The sequence below is a fragment of the Rattus norvegicus genome, chromosome 5 (assembly GCF_036323735.1).
Source record: "Rattus norvegicus strain BN/NHsdMcwi chromosome 5, GRCr8, whole genome shotgun sequence".
In the NCBI taxonomy this organism is placed as follows: Eukaryota; Metazoa; Chordata; class Mammalia; order Rodentia; family Muridae; genus Rattus; species Rattus norvegicus.
This window is the reverse complement of record NC_086023.1, coordinates 12,079,504-12,100,976: the sequence shown is the minus strand read 5'-3', so window position 1 is coordinate 12,100,976 and position 21,473 is coordinate 12,079,504. Positions and strand designations below refer to the sequence as shown.

At 38.1% G+C, this 21,473-nt stretch overlaps 1 protein-coding gene across 9 annotated transcripts in view; it reads left to right on the top strand.

The window, feature by feature from the left end:
- C5h8orf34 (similar to human chromosome 8 open reading frame 34) overlaps window positions 1-21,473 on the top strand; it is a 539,213-nt gene that overhangs the window by 459,236 nt on the left and 58,504 nt on the right. For 6 of the 9 annotated variants that reach the window (NM_001109259.2, XM_063288168.1, XM_017593564.3 and 3 more), the window contains one exon: window positions 12,501-12,548. The exons of the other annotated variants lie outside the window; for them this stretch is intronic. In NM_001109259.2, the coding sequence (NP_001102729.2) occupies window positions 12,501-12,548 (48 nt within the window). The remainder of the gene's footprint in view (window positions 1-12,500; window positions 12,549-21,473) is intronic. 9 annotated transcript variants of the gene reach the window in all.

Below are 21,473 nucleotides of genomic sequence, written 5' to 3'. Positions count from 1 at the left end.
TTTCATTTTGTCCCATATTCTTCCTATACATGAAACTTAAACATACTGTTTACCTCATCAACTAACTACTACCCAACCAACAATGATACCAACAATGATATACAGTCGATAATACTCTCATTAAAGATATCCTTTGAAATTGCTATTATTGGGCATGGAGATATTTAGGCCACTCTGCAAGCAGGAGGTAGATCTTGGGCACTTATGTAATTAGCTGTGTGTTGCTGCTGATGCTGGTAACCTCCATACTATAGGCACAAAGAAGGATGCTGGGAGTTTTCTGGCCATGCAGCCTACCCAAATGTTGAGCTTCCTGTGTACTCAGAGATCCCATCTCAATCAAGTCTTGTACGATGGCCACCTCCTCAAAGGAAGATACTCTCATTTCCACATGTGTATACATGGGTGTGCTGTCTCACATATAGGCATGCAACTCATATACGTATACCATACACACACACACATCTAACAAATAGTTATAAAATGTAGTTTTACAAAGTTTACCAATGTTCTCAGGCAAGACTTTGGATGATTCCTTGATAAGTTTGGTCTATCTGTGTATGTCAAAGAATATCTGACAAGGGTAAAAAGAATACTTTCTTAGGGGACCAAGGATCCTTACAAATATTGAGATTGCCTTTTTATGACTTGGCCTTATTGGGTTGTTTAACTGACTGGCAGTGACCTTAAGATGAGTAGCAGTGCAATGCTGGTTTGAATTTTAGCCATTGCTAAATAGTTTTGTCTGAATTTGATTATCAAAAAGTATCCAACATTCAAAATGTTCATATCAATTAATATTGAAAGAATATAAAATTAAGTGACACATGATATAAACATTATTCTTTTCTCTGGAAATGTCTTTTAGACTCCAAAACTGGCAGGAGATTTTTTTGGCTCTTCTCTTTCTGTTCCTAGCTGGTTTTACAAAATGCAAACACATGCAAAAACATTGTAATGAACGTCAAAATTCAGTCATGTTCAGTAAGACCTCAATAGATATTTGCTTTGAACTTGGTTCTCCAGGCAGGCAAACATTCATGAGAATAGAAGATATCATCTTATTCTCTGTGATGTGGTTTGACCCTTTTCAAGGTCCCAAAGCAGGCTTTGTTCTATAGAGCATGTTGAGTTCACTTCTGGATTAAGAGATGACAGAATCCCTTTTCCTTATAGAACATCCTCAGGCTCTGGTCTTCAATGGGACAAGAGGCTTAGACCACAAAAGAAAAACTGGGCTGCATAAAGAGACATATTGGTCTCACACTTGAGACCCTGTTTCTTTAGGTTGTCATATCTGGCATGGCTTCATCGTTTTATCTTTAATATATTTGTGCCACTGATTATATTATAATTCTGTGTCACTGAAATAAATTCCTAGTAGGTTTGTTTCTTAAATACATACTACAGTCTTTCTGGGCTCAACTCACAATGAATGAACTTTTAAATGGAAGTTCAAGATTCAAGGATAGGGTTTTGACAGTAATATCTCCAGTTGGAAGACTATGATGACCAAGATGCCTGCTGAAACCAACTTCCTCCACATCCTTCTCTAGTGTATTTTATCTCTACATTTTATGCAATATCCTTGATAATGACTACAAGCTACTCTGTCTGTTCTAAAGAAAACTGTTAACTTTAAGCTCTTCCCAGAGTGCCCACTGAACTGGTAGACCTAAGCTTTCTTGGTAGAAATTTTTGATTGGTTTCTTTCCTTTTTTCATCTAACTTACCTTTAGTGTAATTATTATTTACCTAAGATATGGTAACCATTATCCAATATAAAATAAATGTAGTCAATTCTAAATGTCTGTTTCTGTCTTATATTCAGGTGTATTTTTCTGTTGCTTTATAGATATAAAACATGACCTTATCCCTTATCACTTGTCATTAGATGCTTTGTAATTCTATTATATTAATTATTCAAAACAGCTAAAGTGTTTGCTTTTTTTATTTTCTGGCCATACTCTCTTCAGTTTCTCCATTAAATTAGAAATGTATGTTCCTGGGATAGTCCTCATGCATTCAGTACAAACTATGGAATGATTTAGGTGCCAGACTTGTACTGTCAATGGTAATGAGAAGAGTAAATTCCCCCTTAGGGAAAATTCAGGAGTGTTCCTAGATGAACCTAAGACCATTTCTGTCCATATGGCACAAGGAAGTTATGTGGCCAAGCAGAGATATCTAATCAGAGCTTTACAATGTTTGTGCTATGCACCAAGATGCCAGAGTCTTTGCATAAATGATCCCAGGCCTTGTTAGGAAAACAATCCTTAATTCATTAGCTCCCGTAGTGAAAATCTAGACCTAAGAAATGAAGAAATCGCTGTTAGAGTGCGTAAAGAAGCTGTAGGTCAGGTAGGCAGAGGTAACCATTGCTTAGGGCGCAGTACAGAGTGTTGAACAAAGCGGATGTGCGGTGGAGTCCACATCTGTAGATGCTCTGTCTATCCCACCAGTGTGGTTCAGAAGCTCAGCTTCAAATTTTCCAGCAATTCTAAACCTGAAACTGGTTGTCCAAGTTTGACTGTCAGCTAGGATACATTTCATACTTCAAGTCTCGGCAATGTGACCTTTGTTTAAACTTTTGTCCTAGGCCCCAGAAGTCTTGGGGATTGGTTTTAGGAGCCAACAGTGTAACAGACTACTTCAGTAGAGGACTATTCATCTGTAAAAGTTAAATGAAATTAGGTGATTCACAGACAAATGAGTGAAGATATAAATATCGTTCTGGATGAGTAACCCACATTCTAAATGACAAACTCTGTGTGTTCTCCCTTTTATGTAAATGCTAGCCTGGAATCCTTAGACACATATGTTTAAATAGGACAGCCCACAGAAGCCAGAGTACTAGTAAGAGGCATCAACATGGGATTAGTAAGAGGAATAGAGCACAGATGGTATATGAAAGGGAAAGGGGAATAGCAGAACAATAATAAAAATAAAATAGTTAATTTTGGTGGTGGAAGGAAGGACAGAGTAAAGGAAAGGTTGTGCAGATAGACAACTAACACTAAAAAATGTTGAAATGATATATGAAAATTCAATATTGTAAAAACTTCTTAAAATAGATGTACATGGACATATAAAAAGCATTTAAATACCATTAATCTGTAACAGAGGTCAATGATTCTCTGACACAGCATAGGCTGTCAAATAAAAGTCATGGTTCCAGGTATGGTTTAGCCTCTTTCAACTTGTTGGTCAGTTGAATCCCATAGAACCCCTAAACATTATAACCTATTTTCACTGTTATTAGTTATGCTTTTAGCTTCGACATTGACACCATTGCTGAAGACAACATATACTTACGTCACAGGACATGGAGAAATCAACAGGTACTGACTTTGAAGTGTCACCCCTTGCTCTCAAATGATGGTGTGGGAGAACGTTGTCAACAGTCTTCCTCAACTACGACTCTGGAAACAACAGTGGCTTGACAGAACATGCCTACTAGTCCAATGGTGGCACAAATCTTACAGAAGTAACCAACCACTTTCTGATTAGATATAAGGCTCACTCCACAAGATGGAATGGATGCCTGGTACCATCAGCTGGTTTCCCAATGAATGGCAGGCCAGGACATAGGTCCTAAGGGAGAACTTAGTATACTATTCTGCTCAGTCGTTACACAATGCTTAGTGACTGACACTAACACACTTAACTTTACACCAGTATATTAGTGCACCTCTCAACTCTTATCAGAAATGTTTCCTTTCTGCAGTGAATACACCTACATACTTCATCATACAGAAAATAGCAGACTTCAGACTACTACCTACAACTCTGCTCTGAATGGGCTATTGTATATCACATCCTTTCCTTAGGGCTCAGCAACTGTTATAGACGATGGAGTGAAGCAATTGTTATATCCACAAACAGTAGACATATGCTGTGAAACAGTACTTTCTGGACCTTTCAGGGTTTCTCTGCATAGAAAATCATTGTTTCAGATATTTGATCACACTGAGTAACCCAAGATTATGTTATTTACTGAAAATAAAAACTGTTTTTCACTGCTGTGTGGCTCAGCCCTTATCACACACCTTTAATCTTAAGCAAAGATGTCTATGTTATCAGGGATGGTCTTGCTGAGGATGCTCTTACACCCTGTATCAGGCACTGATTTTCTTGCTTTTCACCATTTGTTCCTTTCCAGTTCTGAAAGTCTACATTTTGTTAATTGTATCTTTGCTCACTTTCAACCTTCCATTGGCCCTTGAATTTTCTCTAAAAGATTTAGTTATAATACAAAACCTTTGGAATCTGTGGTCACTTGAATAGTAGTGCCCCTACTCCTCTTCCCCTCCCCAACCCCCTACCCCCAGACTCATATGTTTGAATTTTTAGGGAGTGACATTAAAAAGTGTAGGAACTGGAGAGATGGCTCAGCAGTTAAGAGCAATGCTGCTCCTGCAGAGGACCGAGGTTCAATGTCCAGCACCCATATCGCTCACAATTTTCTATAACTCCAGTTCCTGAGTTTTAGATGTTCTGCCCTGGCCTCTACAGTACCAACTATGCATTTAATGCATATAAATATATTTAGGCAAAATGCTTATACACATAAAAGAAAAATAAAGAAGACGAAGTAGAAGAAGGGAAGGAGCACCCCATCTTCTACAATTAATCACTTTTATCAAGGTAGTAAACTCTGAAGCATGGCTCCATCTTTGATTCCTTGCATAGATTTAGATTCCTCTTTCAATCACTATAAACTGCTTAAATACTACTAGGAATTTTGTTTATTTATTTTTAAACATTTCATTTTTTAATTTATGTGTTTGTCCATAAGTCTGTGAGAGTGTGTATGAGAGTAGCCATAGAAGTCAAAATCAGAAGTCAAAGAGGGCATCTGCTTCCTGGACTTGAAGGTATAGATGGTATTGAGCCCCCCAATGGGGTTCTGGAAGCCTGACTCAGGACCTCTGCAAGAGCAGGAAACACTCGTAGCCACAGAGCCATTTCCCCAGCCCAGTGCTCCTGTGGATTACTGAAGTGAGCAGCGGTACGCCATTGTTGTTGGGTGCCATAAAGATACATTTTCCTTTGACTTTCACAGTGATCCTGGAGACAGTGATTATATCATCATTGACAGGCAAGGAAGCTGAGATTGGGGCTAGCATCATATATGAAGTAGGGGTTTAACATCTATTTGTGTGACCACACACAAAAGCCTGATCCCTCGTCTGTCTCGTGTTCTTGTAAGCAGAGAGTCCAGATCCAGTCTTCCTCCGATGACCAGTTCACATCAACCCCATATTAAACAGAATAAACAAGTGTCATAGATGGGTGGTGAGTGAATGCCCTGGAGTGTATATGTCACCTCTTCAGAGTACCCTACAAATAATAGGAGAAAGATCTATCAGCTTTTCTGACTCACCTGGAAGTCAGTTTCTTTGCTTGAACAACTTCACACTTCTGGTCATGGTCATTTCCCCCTAGCAAGCTACCATTGTGCTAGTGATGTACTGGCCTCAGCATTCAAATTGTGAAAGGCTAGCTTGGCCATTCAGTATTTTATTCATTTTTCAATTTGTAGCTTAATCCTATAGATATTATTATCTATAGACTACATTCAGAGTGAAAAAAATTCCTTTTAAGAAAGTGTGTTAAGGATTAAAATGATTTTTTTTTACATCTAACATCTCACCATTCTGTATTAATGGTGAAAGTCAGGGTGTCTGCGGGTAATTCCGGCACTTGTGAAGAGGAAGCAGAAGAACGTGAGCTGGAGGCTTCCCATGGCTACAGCTTAGACATTGTTTCAAAATAGACAAACAGCTCTCGTTTTCCGTGCCAACATATTTGTTGACAAGTTGGTAAAAAGAATGTTTGTCCTGATTATTCTGTAGGTGTTTACTGTATATAAAATTATTTTAGGATGTATCTAACATATGAAATTGATCTTTTTCCTATTACATGCAAAAATTAGAGACAGATATTAAAAATGGAAACATAGAATTAGACTTGATGTATAAGTTAACAGAAATATGTTCCTCTAAATGCAGAGAAATGCCTGGTGATGATATTTACCTGAAATATCAATCACGATTTAAAATCAGAGCGACTCAGGCAGAGACCCCAACACAGGAGCCCTAGGTTTTTTGGAGCTTTTGTTTCTCACATATCAGCTTTCCTGCACATTCCCCATTCGAGTCTCAGTTCAGGAAGAGAGTCATTTTATCCATTTGGTCATTTTGCCAGGCACAGGTTAATTTAATTTCAAAAAAATACATTGTGTGTTTGGTTTGAATTATGAGGCTCACATTTATATTTGACTGGCCTCAGAGAGTTTATCCAGGTACTTTACAGATTCCAAAGTGACATCTATTGATTTTTTTTAAAAAGCATAATGGAAGAGCATTTAAAGGCTTAAAGATTTCAAAACATAAAAACTCAAATTGTCAACTGGTTTCTATGAGGTCAGTGTTACAATTAGGTTAACGGCAAGATTAAATTAGAATGCCGAGTGCGGTCTTCCCTCTTCTGGATACACGGTCAACATTTACACCTTCACACAGACCGAAGGCTTGGGACATAATCACAGTTAACTGCGTCAGAAAGCAGAGCTAGAAAACAACTCATGCTAATGCTTTTCCTACCAGAAATACAGTTGTTTGTTTGAAAATACATTTTCTTATGAAATTAAGTGTATGTACAGAAAAATCACTTGGATCAAACATTCGCCTTAATTAATCAACGTTGAGAGAAAACCACAAAGCTTAAGACTTGACCTTTACCATTTAGCTATGCGTCAGTGGGCTACGTCCTGCTTAGCCCTCTCCTCCTATCACAGACAAGTGCAATCCTAACTCTGTAGCACATAATTTTCCAATGTAAACATTTTCTCCGAGCATGCACCTCTGGGCTTTGTGGCTGATCTTTGTCACCTTCAGGGAATCAGACATGACTTTCAACCTCTTTGCTAGAACCGTCTCCTCTGTCTCTGGCACTTCGTTACAGCACGCCTGATGGACAGCAACGTTTTATTGAGCTGTACCTGGTTCTTGTATCTTCCCTTTCCTTCCATTTGTTTAACTTTCTTGCTTCAAGTTCTCTGTTCTCCACAAAGTTGATCTTCCTTGCCTCTTTTTAATGTTTCCTAGTTTACCTAATATTTTGTAATTTTAAAAAGGCTTCCTTTTAGTTTCTTCCTTAAATTTCAATCTAAGACTTATTTCTCCCCAAGGGGAAGTATGTCAATTCAAAGAATGTAGCTGTAAAAATGAGTCATATCTTTTTACGCTGTTCTTTTGTACACTGTCCTTTCTCTGATCTAGCCTTCACTCGTGGGGGGGGGGGTTACCAAGGTCACCATGCCCCCAAATATGGAGCCTCTTGTTTCTAGCCCATCCACTTTTGTTTTCCTTGACACTGAAGGAAATTAAATCACTAAAGTGCTTTTGCTACTTGAGTAGTCACTTTTAAGAGAAAAAGGAACAAAGAAATATTTTAATTCCTTCAAAATTGAACATTCACACTAATAGCTGTTATCTCATAGTCATCCCTACGCATTCCCATCAGCGCTAAATGAACTCTTCCACATGACATCAAAGACTTTGAAGAAAGGTGTAAATCGTTTTTGTTTAAATGTAGAAATTGTTTATTTGCATGGAGATTGAATATGTCTTGCCCTCCCCCTCTTTAAATGCTTCAATTTATTTTTATTTTGTATTTCTGAGCATTCTGCCTGCATGTTTACATGTGAGGCTGTGCTCCAGCAGAGCCAGGGCACTGATGCACTGCAGCTCGAGTCACAGGAGGTAACATGTATACACTGGGGACTGAACTCAGGTCCTCTGCAAGAGCAGTAAGCACTCTCAACCACTGAGCCACCTCTCCAGGGCCCTTCCTTAAGAGCAATTTGATGAAGTTTGATGTTATCCCTTTCCAGAACAACCATCCTGCTCTACCAGTAACCCTTAAAAGCAGAATGAGTCACAATCCCACTGTCCCAATACACCAGTGCTTTGTGGTGATGGTGGTGTTTGTTCATTCTCTTTTGTTTTGTTTTGCTGGGGTTTTTTGTTGTTTTTTAATCTTAGACACCCTAAAGTGCTTGAGTATCTTGTCTACTGAATGAAGTTGTCATTTGTGGGAAAAAGTTGTCAGAGTTTATATCTATCCATAAGGTTATTGACAAATTTTCAAGACATACATTTCTCACTTGATCTGAAAGAACATTTGGGGATTTACACAGAACCATCAGTGTTCATGTATGCAAGTGTGAAAACAAACTAGATTCAATTTCCTAAACACACCAGTGACTTCACAGACATCTGATCTTACCACGCTTCCCAGGTGTAGACAATCTTAGCTTTCTACTAGCCAGACAATAATAGCCACTGCTCACAGAGTCTGCAAAGCTCAAAAGGTTGAATTTCCCTCTCCTCCCTCCTGGGACTATGGTACGTTTACCCTGTGTGATGGTGCAGGTGGCAAGCAAAGCATCAACCAAGTATGCATCTCTATTCCACACACTTACCATAAGAAATGAGGACTCGGAGCCCTGCTGATAGCTGTCTATTGGACAGCACAGTCCACACTGCAGTGCCTAGTGTCTCTGATTTTCCTTGTAATCCTCACGGTTTCTTGTGTTCTGTTGTGTCTTAAGCAAAACTTTCCTTACTTCCAAAATCCCCTTGGGCAGCTTCGTTATCAGATTTGTCTCAATCTTCAAGATGATGTTTGAAAACAATATCAAGCATCTTTATATGTGCAATGTTGGCAACAGGTCTCAGTGTTTCTGATCTCTAGGTATGTGTTTTGTCAAGGATGAAAGCCTGAATGTTTTTCCTCTTAGCCTTTCCTGTGCCAGCTTAATATTACATGAGTCAGGGAACTTTTGTACTTGATCTGATTTGTCTGTTTGTTCTCCCATGGCAAACTTCTTATAATCAGAGCAGGTTTTATTCAACTATTTGTCCTGATATGTACAACCATCTGTGACTCTCACGAAGAGCTCAATACCTCACTGCAATAAATGTTGAGGAAATTTGATGTTTTGCTTGAGTTTGGGAGTGGCTTGGCCAATTCCATTGGTTTACTGTCCTTCTGTGGGCAGCATATAACTCAGAATCTTCTTAAGATGGAGTCTATCCTAGCATTCTTGCTTAGTTTTATCTGAATAGTGTAGGAAGCAAGAACATTTCAGTGAAGTAGGGTCCTCATGAAGTGTTCTTTGAAGGAAATTTGTCCCTCAGATCTTACACACATACTGGTGTAAATAAATACCTCCTACTGAGAGAACCAGTCTGTGTTTGGTCTAAAAATTAGTAAAAGATAAAAAAAATGCTAACTGATTGAAGCAGGAGATACATATAATAGTTAAAATGCAAATTGAATGAGGAATAGGTAAATTTAGTTCTGCTGTTAGAATATTCTACATTACTGAGAATGTTTCTTCAAATATAAGATATCTAAGGAGGTGGCCCAGGCCTTCCTACCTAGCAGCTCATGTGGGCTCTTATAGAGGCCTCTTAACTCTGGCCTTGCTCTTTCCAACTTTCTCTGAGTTTTCAGTATATTTTCTGTTCAGTATTCAAAGTATTTTTATTTCAATTGTGACTGTATTAGAAATTGATGAAAAGTGAAATCATGTTTCAGGAAATACCTTCCCTTGTTTTTGTTTTTAAAGGCATGGTTTCCATATCCCTGCCCTGTCCTTCCTCCACACTCCCCCTTCTTCCTCTTTTCTATTTCTTTCACCCTCTTTGATTTTCAAGGGAAATTGCATTTGGGTATTTTTGATTCTTTTTTAAAAAGGTGTTTACAAAAATATTATGCTATTAGGATGGCTTGATATTAAAAAATATCAGACATTAAACCTAAGAAAATGTGGACTGAAATAGATAGATCTGAGCCATGAAAGTGTTTTATTTTCTTACCATGCCCAGTGGTGGGAAGACAGATATATCCTTTGTAAGTCTCCAAAGAAGCTTCTTCACAGTGTTCTTCTTCTGATTTTAAATTCATAGGTCCTACATCTTGTTTTTGCCTCTGTTCACTGGGTCATGGGCACATTTGTAATTCTCTCTACCAAATGCTCCTTTTCCTATATTACCAACTAGAGACTTTAATTTTATGGTCTTCATTTACTGGAGCCAACAACTCAGCGATTTGTGGATGAGGTTTGTAGCCAGATTCCAGTCTGTGAAAGGAATGATGTGTGGGTTCTCCTGCCAATCTCTAGGCACAGACAGATTCTCAGAGAGTGGCAGCATTAATTTGGGATTGGCAGGGCATCGTAATGGGCATGCATAGGCCATAGTAAACTCTGCATATCAACATGGATGAGGCCATTGTATATTTTTAAAGAAAAAAGGGAAAAACTTCACTGGTGTTAGAGACCTTTGGGGGACTTGACATCACCTCATTAGTGGAGGTGTTACTGCTGGGCAAGTTGAGACTGCCTTGTATGGACTGTTGTGATTTAAAGATAGGTCACTTCTTACATAAATCTGTGGACATACGTGAGGTATTCCATGTGTTCTATTGTGTGTCCAATGAGGCTTTCTTCTGAGCATTTAAAAAGCTCTTGTCATGGACTGGAAGCCATAAGTCCTTCCTTTTCCTAACTTGCTTGCTTTCAGTCCATGTCAGCCTCACAAGATGTTTTCATATTGGTATCATTGCCATTCATTGTTCTTTTCTATGGCATTGCCATTAAGAATTTTGGCACAGTTGAAGGAGTAAAGGTGTCAAGAAGAGTACTTTATTGTATATTGATATGTGATCATCATGAAAGCCCAGGGTCATCAGTCTTAGCAGAAGACTGTGGGCACCTAGACAAATGGTGAAAAGCAATTGTTTTCTAGTTGGAAGCAATCAGTTCTCTTCAGTGAGTATCGAGAAACTCTGAAATTGCACTTCATGTCCTCGTCCATGACATGTAACCTTCACATTGTAGCCGCTTAGCATATTTATCATCAAAAACAATTTGCCAACTAATCCTCTTTGTCCTGGCAACTGAGGTGAAAGTAAAGGTAATTAGACATTTGAGAGACATACTGGAAGGGTCTACAGTATTTTGTGACTAGTTGTTGAGCTAATGAGGGATTAAGTGTTGAACTTGTAGACTCAAATTTCCTCAGTTTTTAGAGGGCTTACATGAATTTGATTTCTTCAAATAGTTTATACTTTAAGACCACAGGACTACCCTATCCTCTTGATTGCTTTATGCATTGAAAAGTGCCACAAGAGTAGAAACATTTGGAGACTGTTAAACTCTAGTATATTGATGTGTGTGTATACATCTGTGTGCATGTGTAGTTTTATGCACGTATATGTGTGTGTGTGTATTTGTGGGTATGCATGATGTGTGTAAGTGTATATGTGTGTTTGTATGTGTGTATGTTTATGTGTATTAGTGGAGTCCATGATCTAAGAAGAAATATTATCATATTGATCTGTGATGTCTAAATCAACTGTCAGACTATTGCTCCTAAGATAATTCTTGTTTTCATATGATCATGCTGCCTTTATTTTACCAGGATCCTATTGTTCAGAACATGCAGAAAACAGTAACCATCAAAAAAACAACTGCAACCAAACAAAACCCCATTTTTAAAAATAAAGTTAATTTAACCTTTTATGATAAATTGCTTTTAATCCTAGTGAGGTGATAGTGTGTTTGCTTCGCTCCTGAGTTCATTTATTTCACTCCTCCTAGTTCTAATTGATCAACACATCAAATTGACCTGAGGTTGTGTTGTCCTTAAATTGCACTTTAAAATAGAGGAACACACACACACACACATCAGTCCAATGAAATTACATGTATGAGGGACCTTGAAAAGTCCCAAAAGATACTGTGAAAACCATTCTAAGCTTCATTCACGTTTATTTAGCTATCTTTCAAACATATACGACATCCTAGAATTTATCATTTCATGATATCACAGAATTTATTTCCAAATGTCCCTGACTATGTAGTCTGAAACATACAACTTGATTGATGGTTTAGAATACATTCAATTTGATGCTTCAAATTGTAGTGATCTCAGGCTCACTGGTTTCTGGAGTTCACACAAATAATGGAGACTTGGCTGACTACATATTACTATGTTTAGAAAGACTAAATGCAAAGACAAAATATTTAGTAATATGTTGTCTTTTCATAGGATAGTCTTAAATCCAGATGTTAGAGCTTCATAAAAATTTAAAGCACATGGAGTTAGTGACTTCATCTCGTTTTAAAAACATAGTTAGAAGTTAATAATGGAAAATTTCACAAACCTGCCTAGCACTCTCTTCTAATATTTAATAAGCTTTACCAACTGGCTCTTTGTTTACATGAATTGAAATGTACTTACAAGATATGTCTTTGTTTAGAAAGAAATGACATCTCCTTCAGAGAGTCTGAAGCTGTCAAAGTGACAGGCTCATAGGTATCCTTAGAGCATGGGACAGTGAGGGAGACCTTCTTCCCCTCTACAATTTTGTATTGTTCTTTGTTTCCTTTTCTGACTTTTTCAACCTCTGTTTGCCTCTAGGGAGAAGCCTCCAGTGGAGGATACTCTCTGAAATCCTACATGGAAGAAGTGAGTCTTTCGAGGATCTCCCATAGCATATCATCAGTCTAGCACGTGAGAGGAGGCACACACTTGGCTTTCTCCTTCTATCTTTTGGGTTCCTAATTCGTATCTGTTCACTGGCCATGTTTAGAAAAGAATAAGAAATGATGTTATCAAAATTGCTTTTGTTCCTCATTGGTAGAGGGATAGTATCAATCCAGTCATCCTGAAAATAGAGGAGAGAGTGCATGAACTGTCATATGTTTTCATTCACAAAACATTTGTTGATATATGTCTAATGAGAAACACATGTTTTGTACTGGGCATGAGGAAAAATAAAAGGAGCAAAATCAGAAAGACACAGCCTTTATGAGAAGAGCAGTCATGATAGGGCAGCACCCATTCATATGCAAATGCTCGCCTTGCTGCTGTTTGCTGCACCTATTAAAATGTAAGACACATTCTTGGAACATGCCTTAGATTCTTGCCTTTATTTGTAAAGAAACTGAAGAGTGTTCTGTGTTATAGAGCTTTCCACTGACTGACAGGCATTTGGAAGCTCTCAGAACTTTTGCAGAGTCCCTAAGACCTGAAACAAAGTCATGGTGCTCATGAAGAATGCAGCTTGAATCTGCTGGGCATAAAGGGATAGGATTCAATCTTTGGGTGGAATGCTAGTTCTCAACAGGAACTGATCTGCTTCTGCACTTCTTCTCGAAAAGTCCATTGAAATGACATCTGAGCATACTGGCTTTTGAGTTGAAAGAGATCATCAAAGAAAGAGGATGAATTAAGGCTGTGCTGGCAGCCAGGTGGTATAGCCTGTATGGACAAAATCTTAAAGGGCTGCATGAAAGCATGTTTATTGACTGTTAAACAAAAGTTCCTCCTACCAAAGCCCCTAATCTAATGTATATGTTTCCTGAAGAAAAACATCATGCCCCTGCAACTTTAGTCCTTACTGCGTATTGTTTGCAGTATTTAATAATGCAAGACATTTCAAGGTGTGCCAGGACTGTCTTACGACCAAAGTCACATACAGGTTGGGAACCTCCTTCAGGAAAAACAAACAAACAAACAAACAAACAAACAACAACAAAACAAAAATCTCTATAGATAACAGAAACAATCACTGTTTTTATTTTTAAGGTCAAAGCACTTCTAGAAAACTATTTCATTCTAATGTCTACCCCAGATCTAATGATATTCTACCAGGATTTTTGCTACAGTTGAAGCCATGTACCATGGGAAACCCCACTCCCATTCTCTACTTTAGAAAAAGAGAACACTCTGCAAGTACATTGGAGTGTGGTGGACTCCTCTGTTCTCCGTCATGCTCTGTTTGTTCATTGGGAGGATAAATGTCTTCAGCTTACGTGATTCATTACTGACTCTCCATGTGTGCTTTGCCAGTCTGTGTGAACCAGGTAGTATAAATGTCACCTATCTATCATCATGGTCCATTACTGCATGGAATTTTCACCTCTTATTGGTTGATACTTAGATATTAGTTGTTTCATAAACCAACAAATTACTGTCACAGTAAAGTTACATGGCCTTGATTAGTGGCTTGTGAATTAGTTATTAGTTTTTTCTTCTAAATTTGTATACACTTGGTTTTTAGAAAATACAACTTAAAATCTCCATTGATAACCTGTTTAAAATGCAAGATATAAAATGATATTATTTTCTGTTTTACTTTTCATGTTACAGGATCACCGAACAAAACAAAAACCCAATATTTGTGAATATTAGAAGCACATAAAAGCTGAGCTTACAAACATTTGTTTTTATTTAGCACAGACTAAAACTCAAATAAACTAAACTCTTGATGCTTTAATATATTTCACATTTATTTTTAACATATCAACCTCTCTCTTGTTTTGCTTCCTTCTGGTGTGGTTCAGGGTTTTGTCTGTCTTATTTATTGATTTATTTATTTACATACTGTTTACATATATTGTACATGAATTATAATCACATGTCATTAAGCAATTGTGTTGAGATCTAATTAGAAAAACTGAGGCAATATAATTTTCTTTAAAGTTATTCTATATAATAATATTCTATATAATAATAAGCCTAGTCTTATTCTATATAATCGATTTTTAGTCTACTATTTCAGTCTAACATTCAGATTTTTTTGGGAGGTGTGGGGGTGAGACAAAGACTCTTTGTATGGCCCTGGCTCTCTGGCAACTCACTATGTACACCAAGCTGGCTTTGAACTCACAGGGTAATGCCTGCATCTACTCTTCAAGTGCAGGGATTAAAGGAATGCACCACCATACCCAGCTGACATTTAGGTCCTTGGTCTTTAGATCTTTCAGCAAGTAGAAAATAAGGTATTTCATAAGTCTGCTTTCCAAAGCTTCAAAATAGCTCGGAAAGTTAAATTTAAGAGATTACATGGTCTTCCCGTGTGAGTTTCCTCACAACTCAAGTTAGAAATAATTTCAAAATACAAACACTTTATTGTTTACAATCATAATACTAATGCTGATCAATAAAATGAATTAAAAATAATTTTTAAATATTTCTAAAGTTTTATTGTCATACCTTTCATAAGGAAACTAGCGTTCTTAAAATACCACATTTCCCAGAGCATAATGTGGGACAAGAATAATGCACAACCTTAAAAGTGCCCTAGACTGGCAGGGGTAGTGGTGTGGACAGAGGCATCTATGAAGTGCTAGCCACCACTACGAGGAAGAAAGCTACGGAGAACTATAGCGTCAAGGCAAATGTTTCTGAAACTTTTCAGAAAGCACTCATGACTTCACCAAGGTGGTGAAGGCCAGATGACAGAACAGCAACGGCACATGAAGTGTGAATTCACTTAGGGTGACAAGTGGCAGTTTTGCTGCCTCTAAGGGTGCCAGCCAAGAAACAACACTGGAAATATGAAGACTTTCCCAACTCTTGGCTTGGTCCACCAGATGCAGAATCTGAACTGGAGAGGGACTGATTCTATACAGCAAGGGGCTCTCTAGATCATGTATACCTATTCAGGCCTGTTTGGCTCTGCTTGGGGTTGAACTCTGTGTTCTTCAAAATAAAGGAGCTCCCAGCTATATTTCAGATGGAGAAAGCACATTTACTTATAGAAAAGGAATAATATGCCTTTTGTTCTTCAGATTACTAACTTTTGAAAAATCAAATTAATGATTATCACTGTCATATCTTATTCTCTTTGGGAAATTAGCCAATTATATTATGCTTTGCAAAATAAAATCAATTTTTGCCATTGTCAATTGACATTTTTGACATTCCTTGTTAAATAACAACTTTGAAGGGGTCATATTCATAGCCCTCATAGAAATATAAAAAGAGGTTTGGTTCAGGAGATGACTCAGTCAGTCAACTGATTTCCTTGTAAGTACGAGGACTGGAGTTCCGTCCCTGAATCCATGTTAAAAAGCAAAACACCTAAATGTGGGGGAAGAAATTTGTAGCCACAGAATTGAGGATTCAGTGACAAGCTTGATCTCTGAGCCAGCCTGGCCTACTAGGTGAGCTTCAGACTAGGGATAGACCTTGTCTCAAAAAAACAAACAAACAAAAATACTAGGCGATAAGTCAATAATCATTCCTGAGGTTATCCTCTGCTCTTTCTCTACACATGTGCACCCTCCATATACTTGTACACATGAACACACACACACACACACATACACACACACACGCACGCACACACACACACACATACACACACACGCACGCACACACACACATACACACACAACTACACACACAAATACACATGGAGGAATACATGTCAAACATATAGGAACAGTAAGTTAATGATGGAACAAGTTGTATGTTATGACCAATAAAAGAAGACTTCAATCACAAAAGAGCAAACAGGGAATGTTAAAGTGACATAAATAGGTGACAAAATTGGCCAAATTAAATTCATTTCCACGGGCGAACAATCAATCACATTTACAATGGACTCAGTTTGCATCTACATAGACAAGAATTGTTTGGAGTGCTACTATCCTTTACCCATTCCATAACGTGATGTAGCTGATATCTATCTAATGGACTCATGCAGCCATAGAAGCAAGTGACTGGAAGGGAATGCTGGGAAATGACTACATAACTACATAAATGCATGACTCCAATGACTTTGTGAACTACAATAATTCCTTCCTCTGGGGAGGAAGTCATCAAGTAGAAAGGCTTGCCTAGTCCAGTGGTGTGCTTTTCCAGTGCTCAACACAGAAGAGAAAATAGGGCAGATGGTTACATTTTCTGCAGTAGTTTGAATCGTTTATACTTTTTCCTCCTTTCTTAGACAATTCATCATAGTTTCTATAATTTTGCTATAGTATCTTTCTCAGAACCTCTTCATTAAAAGTTATAGCTCTCAGTCTTAGTTAATTCTGTATTCTTATATTTCAATTGCTTTTCATGGTTCCCAAATAATTGGACCACAGAAACATTATTCATAAAAAGGAAATTAATGATTTCAGGGTAACCATACGATATTTTGCAACAAGTGCTAAGAGGCAGTGTTATTAATACTGCCAGCTAACTGTACAAAAGACTTAGAGGAAATTTTACTTTAATAGAAGCACAAATTAATTTTGTGTCACTTGAAGAAGTCTATGAAATGTATCTGGAGCAGAATAATTTTTAGTACATTATCAGGTTTGATAATGAATACCCTTATCCACTAAGCTAACTCACTTGCCGTTGTGTGCACCATTCTCCACAGATCATCTATTTAGAGGTATTCTGTGACTTGAGCATTCTCAGGAAACTGAGGAAGTGTGTCAGGAAAAAATGGAGCCATCGTCAGTATGCTACTTACATGTTCATACCCAACAGGAAGAAATAGTTAATTTAGAATTAAAACATTTTCAACAAAGGAACACATTTTTTTCTCTTAATATACTGAACTTCTATGGTCAGATGTGACTTAAGTCAGTGATTTATAGCATTTTGATAATCCAAAAATAAATTATACATATGAAATAACAATCCTGTTAGCTTATGAAGCTCTTTCTCTGTAAGCAGAGAGAAGGCTCTGTTGATTCAGGAGTAGTAGCTGGTCTCTATAAGAGCCATGTGACAAGTGCCCACCACCCAAGTCCCTGAGTATTAGCTACACTTAGGGTAAAACAAACAAACAAACAAACAAACAAAAAAACCCCACAGTTTTAAAAACGATGAATGGTATTTTTTTCTAGTAGCAACCCTGAGAACTTGCTGTTGGTGATATGAAAACATTTGTGCTATACTGAATATAACTTAATAAACCACAGATTTTTTTCTTTGATCAGAGGAAGGCAAACTGGGGGCTTCTATTTCTAGCTCTAGTTTAGGGAGTGCTGAAGTATGACAATGAAATCCTCTGATAGTGATACTTGCTCTGTCATCACGATTCTGTGTCAACAGTATAAAGATCTCCCCAAACCCTATGGAGTTCCATTTTGGCTCTATACCACTTGCAGAAAAGTGAGACCAGTTAAACCGTCTTTACTCAGGAGCAAGTCATTAGCCTAGGAAGCCAGTCAGTTATATTGCTTAATATCTTGAACCATTGTGGGGAAAATAACAAAACTTATGACTTATTAGTCATATCCTTTTAATACTGGGGACTAAAGCTAGACAACAAAAACACTTTTCTAAATTAATAAACATTTCCTGGGTTACTTTGTGCTTTGTTTCAATTGAGGAGCTCCAGCCTTTGATTTCCCCCTCAGAAACCTAAGACCAGCATTCATTCTTCCTTCTTTAAAAACAGAAGACTGCTTTGAGAATTTCAGGATTGTGATTTTTCCCTCTTTGATACATGAAATATCCTGAATTTTTGTTTACACACACACACACACACACACACACACACACACACACACACACACAACACTCACATACACAAACACACATACACAATTGCAGAGCACACAGAGGTGGGGCAACAGGGGAGAGAGAGAGGGGAGAGGAGAGAGAATTTTCAAGCCAATAAACCCAATATTTTCATATTTGTACATCTCCTTTGGGCACCTCTGCAAAGCCAAATATCATAGTTATCAAGAATTTAAAAATTAATTTAAATCCTAAGAATAAGTATGCATTTACATGTAAGTCACATATTCCAAGACTGAATAACTTGTTTTGGTGCTAAATTTCCTTTAAAAAACCCAAATATGATCTTTTCCATTCAACTTTGTGAAGAGTGGAGACCTAGATGTGACCTGCTTGTGAAGCACCAGGCACTCTCTAACCCAATACCTTCCCCTTCTCTATCAGCTCTAGGCGGGCGGGCGGTGCAGTCTGAATCTGAGTGTCCATAGAGTTGTGGTTTGAATGCTTTGCATGGATCTGGTTGCGTTTTTAAAACTGTGGCCACTAGGCTGCGGGACTTTTGTGGTAGAAGCAAAACACTGAGGTGGCTTTTAAAGGCTACCACCATCTGTGGCTACAGTCTGCTCTCTTTGCTTCCTTATCACCACATGAACACTCACTGCCACAGACTACTACTGTCATAGACAGATACATAACCACCATGATAAACTGAAACCATACAGCAAAGGAAACTGTCTCTCCTTAAGTTTCTTTGTGAGGTATGTCTCCACAAGAACAGGAAGGGGACTTAACATAGATGGGAACTTAAGGGCCTTGGACCAGCCAGGATTTCTCACCCTGGGGCAGACATTTCACTGTAGAACCCATCACTCATTTGATAGGAATTTACATTTCGGTCCAAATTGCAAAATGTTTTTAAGAGTTGGTGATACAAAAAAATCAAGCTATTATTTCCAAAATCATTTCCAAGTTTGCATTTCTTTTGCTTCACTTATTAAAATAAATGTTTCAATTTTAGAGTCACAGGATTATTGCAAAAATATAACATAGTACCTATGTTTCTCCCACTCAGATTCCAACTAGAAGTAACACATCATATAACTATAATAGAGTATGTTACATTTGTCACAATTGATCGCTTTTGGTAAATGGCCATTTTTACTGTATTAATCCTGCCAATCCATGAGCATGGGAGATCTTTCCATCTTCTGAGGTCTTCTTCAATTTCTTTCCTCAGGAGCTTGAAGTTCTTATCATACAGATCTTTCACTTGCTTGGTTAAAGTCATACGAGGTATTTTGTATTATTTGGCACTATTATGATGGGTGTCGTTTCCCTAATTTCTTTCTCGGCTTGTTTCTCTTTTGTGTGGAGGAAGGCTACTGATTTATTTGAGTTAATTTTATACCCAGCCACTTTGCTGAAGTTGTTTATCAGCTTTAGTAGTTCTCTGGTGGAACTTTTGGGATCACTTAAACATACTATCATATCATCTGCAAATAGTGATATTTTGACTTCTTCTTTTCCAATCTGTATCCCCTTGATCTCCTTTTGTTTTCTGATTGCTCTGGCTAGAACTTCAAGAACTATATTGAATAAGTAGGGTGAGAGTGGGCAACCTTGTCTAGTCCCTTATTTTAGTGGGATTGCTTCAAGTTTCTCTCCACTTAGTTTACTGTTAGCTACTGGTTTGCTGTATATGGTTTTTACTATGTTTAGGAATGGGCCTGTTCTTTCCACGACTTTTATCAGGAAGGGGTGTTGAATTTTGTCAAGTGCTTTCTCAGCATCTAATGAAATGATCATGTGGTTTTTATCTTACAGTTTGTTTATATAGTGGATCGCATTGATTTTTTTTTCTGTATATTAAACCATCCCTGCATGCCTGGGATGAAGTCAACTTGATCACAATGGATGATTGTTTTGATTTGCTCTTGGATTTGATTTGCCAGAATTTTATTGAGTATTTTTTTTATTAACTTGAGTATTTCTTATATATATTTCAAGTGTTATTCCCTTTCCCGGTTTCCGGGCAAACATCCCCTTCCCCCTTCCCCTTCCTTATGGGTGTTCCCCTCCCAACCCTCCCCCCATTGCAGCCCTCCCCCCATAGTCTAGTTCACTGGGGGTTCAGTCTTAGCAGGACCCAGGGCTTCCCCCTCCACTGGTGCTCCCACTACGATATTCATTGCTACCTATGGGGTCAGAGTCCAGGGTCAGTCCATGTATAGTCTTTAGGTAGTGGCTTAGTCCCTGGAAGCTCTGGTTGCTTGACATTGTTGTACTTTTTGAGTCTCGAGCCCCTTCAAGCTCTTCCAGTTCTTTCTCTGATTCCTTCAACGGGGGACCTATTCTCAGTTCAGTGGTTTGCTGCTGGCATTCGCCTCTGTATTTGCTGTATTCTGGCTGTGTCTCTCAGGAGCGATCTACATCCGGCTCCTGTCAGTCTGCACTTCTTTGCTTCATCCATCTTCTCTAATTAGGTGGCTGTGTATGTATGGGCCACATGTGGGGCAGGCTCTGAATGGGTGTTCCTTCAGTCTCTGTTGTAATCTTTGCGTCTCCCTTCACTGCCAAGGTTATTCTTTTTCCTCATTTAAAGAAGGAGTGAAGCATTCACATTTTGATCATCCGTCTTGAGTTCGTTTGTTCTAGGGATCTAGGGTGATTCAAGCATTTGGGCTAATAGCCACTTATCAATGAGTGCATACCATGTATGTCTTTCTGTGATTGGGTTAGCTCACTCAGGATGATATTTTCCAGTTCCAACCATTTGTCTACGAATTTCATAAACTCGTTGTTTTTGATAGCTGAGTAATATTCCATTGTGTAGATGTACCACATTTTCTGTATCCATTCCTCTGTTGAAGGGCATCTGGGTTCTTTCCAGTTTCTGGCTATTATAAATAAGGCTGCGATGAACATAGTGGATCACGTGTCTCTTTTATATGTTGAGGCATCTTTTGGGTATATGCCCAAGAGAGGTATAGCGGAATCCTCAGGCAGTTCAATGTCCAATTTTCTGAGGAACCTCCAGACTGATTTCCAGAATGGTTTTACCAGTCTGCAATCCCACCAACAATGGAGGAGTGTTCCTCTTTCTCCACATCCTCGCCAGCATCTGCTGTCACCTGA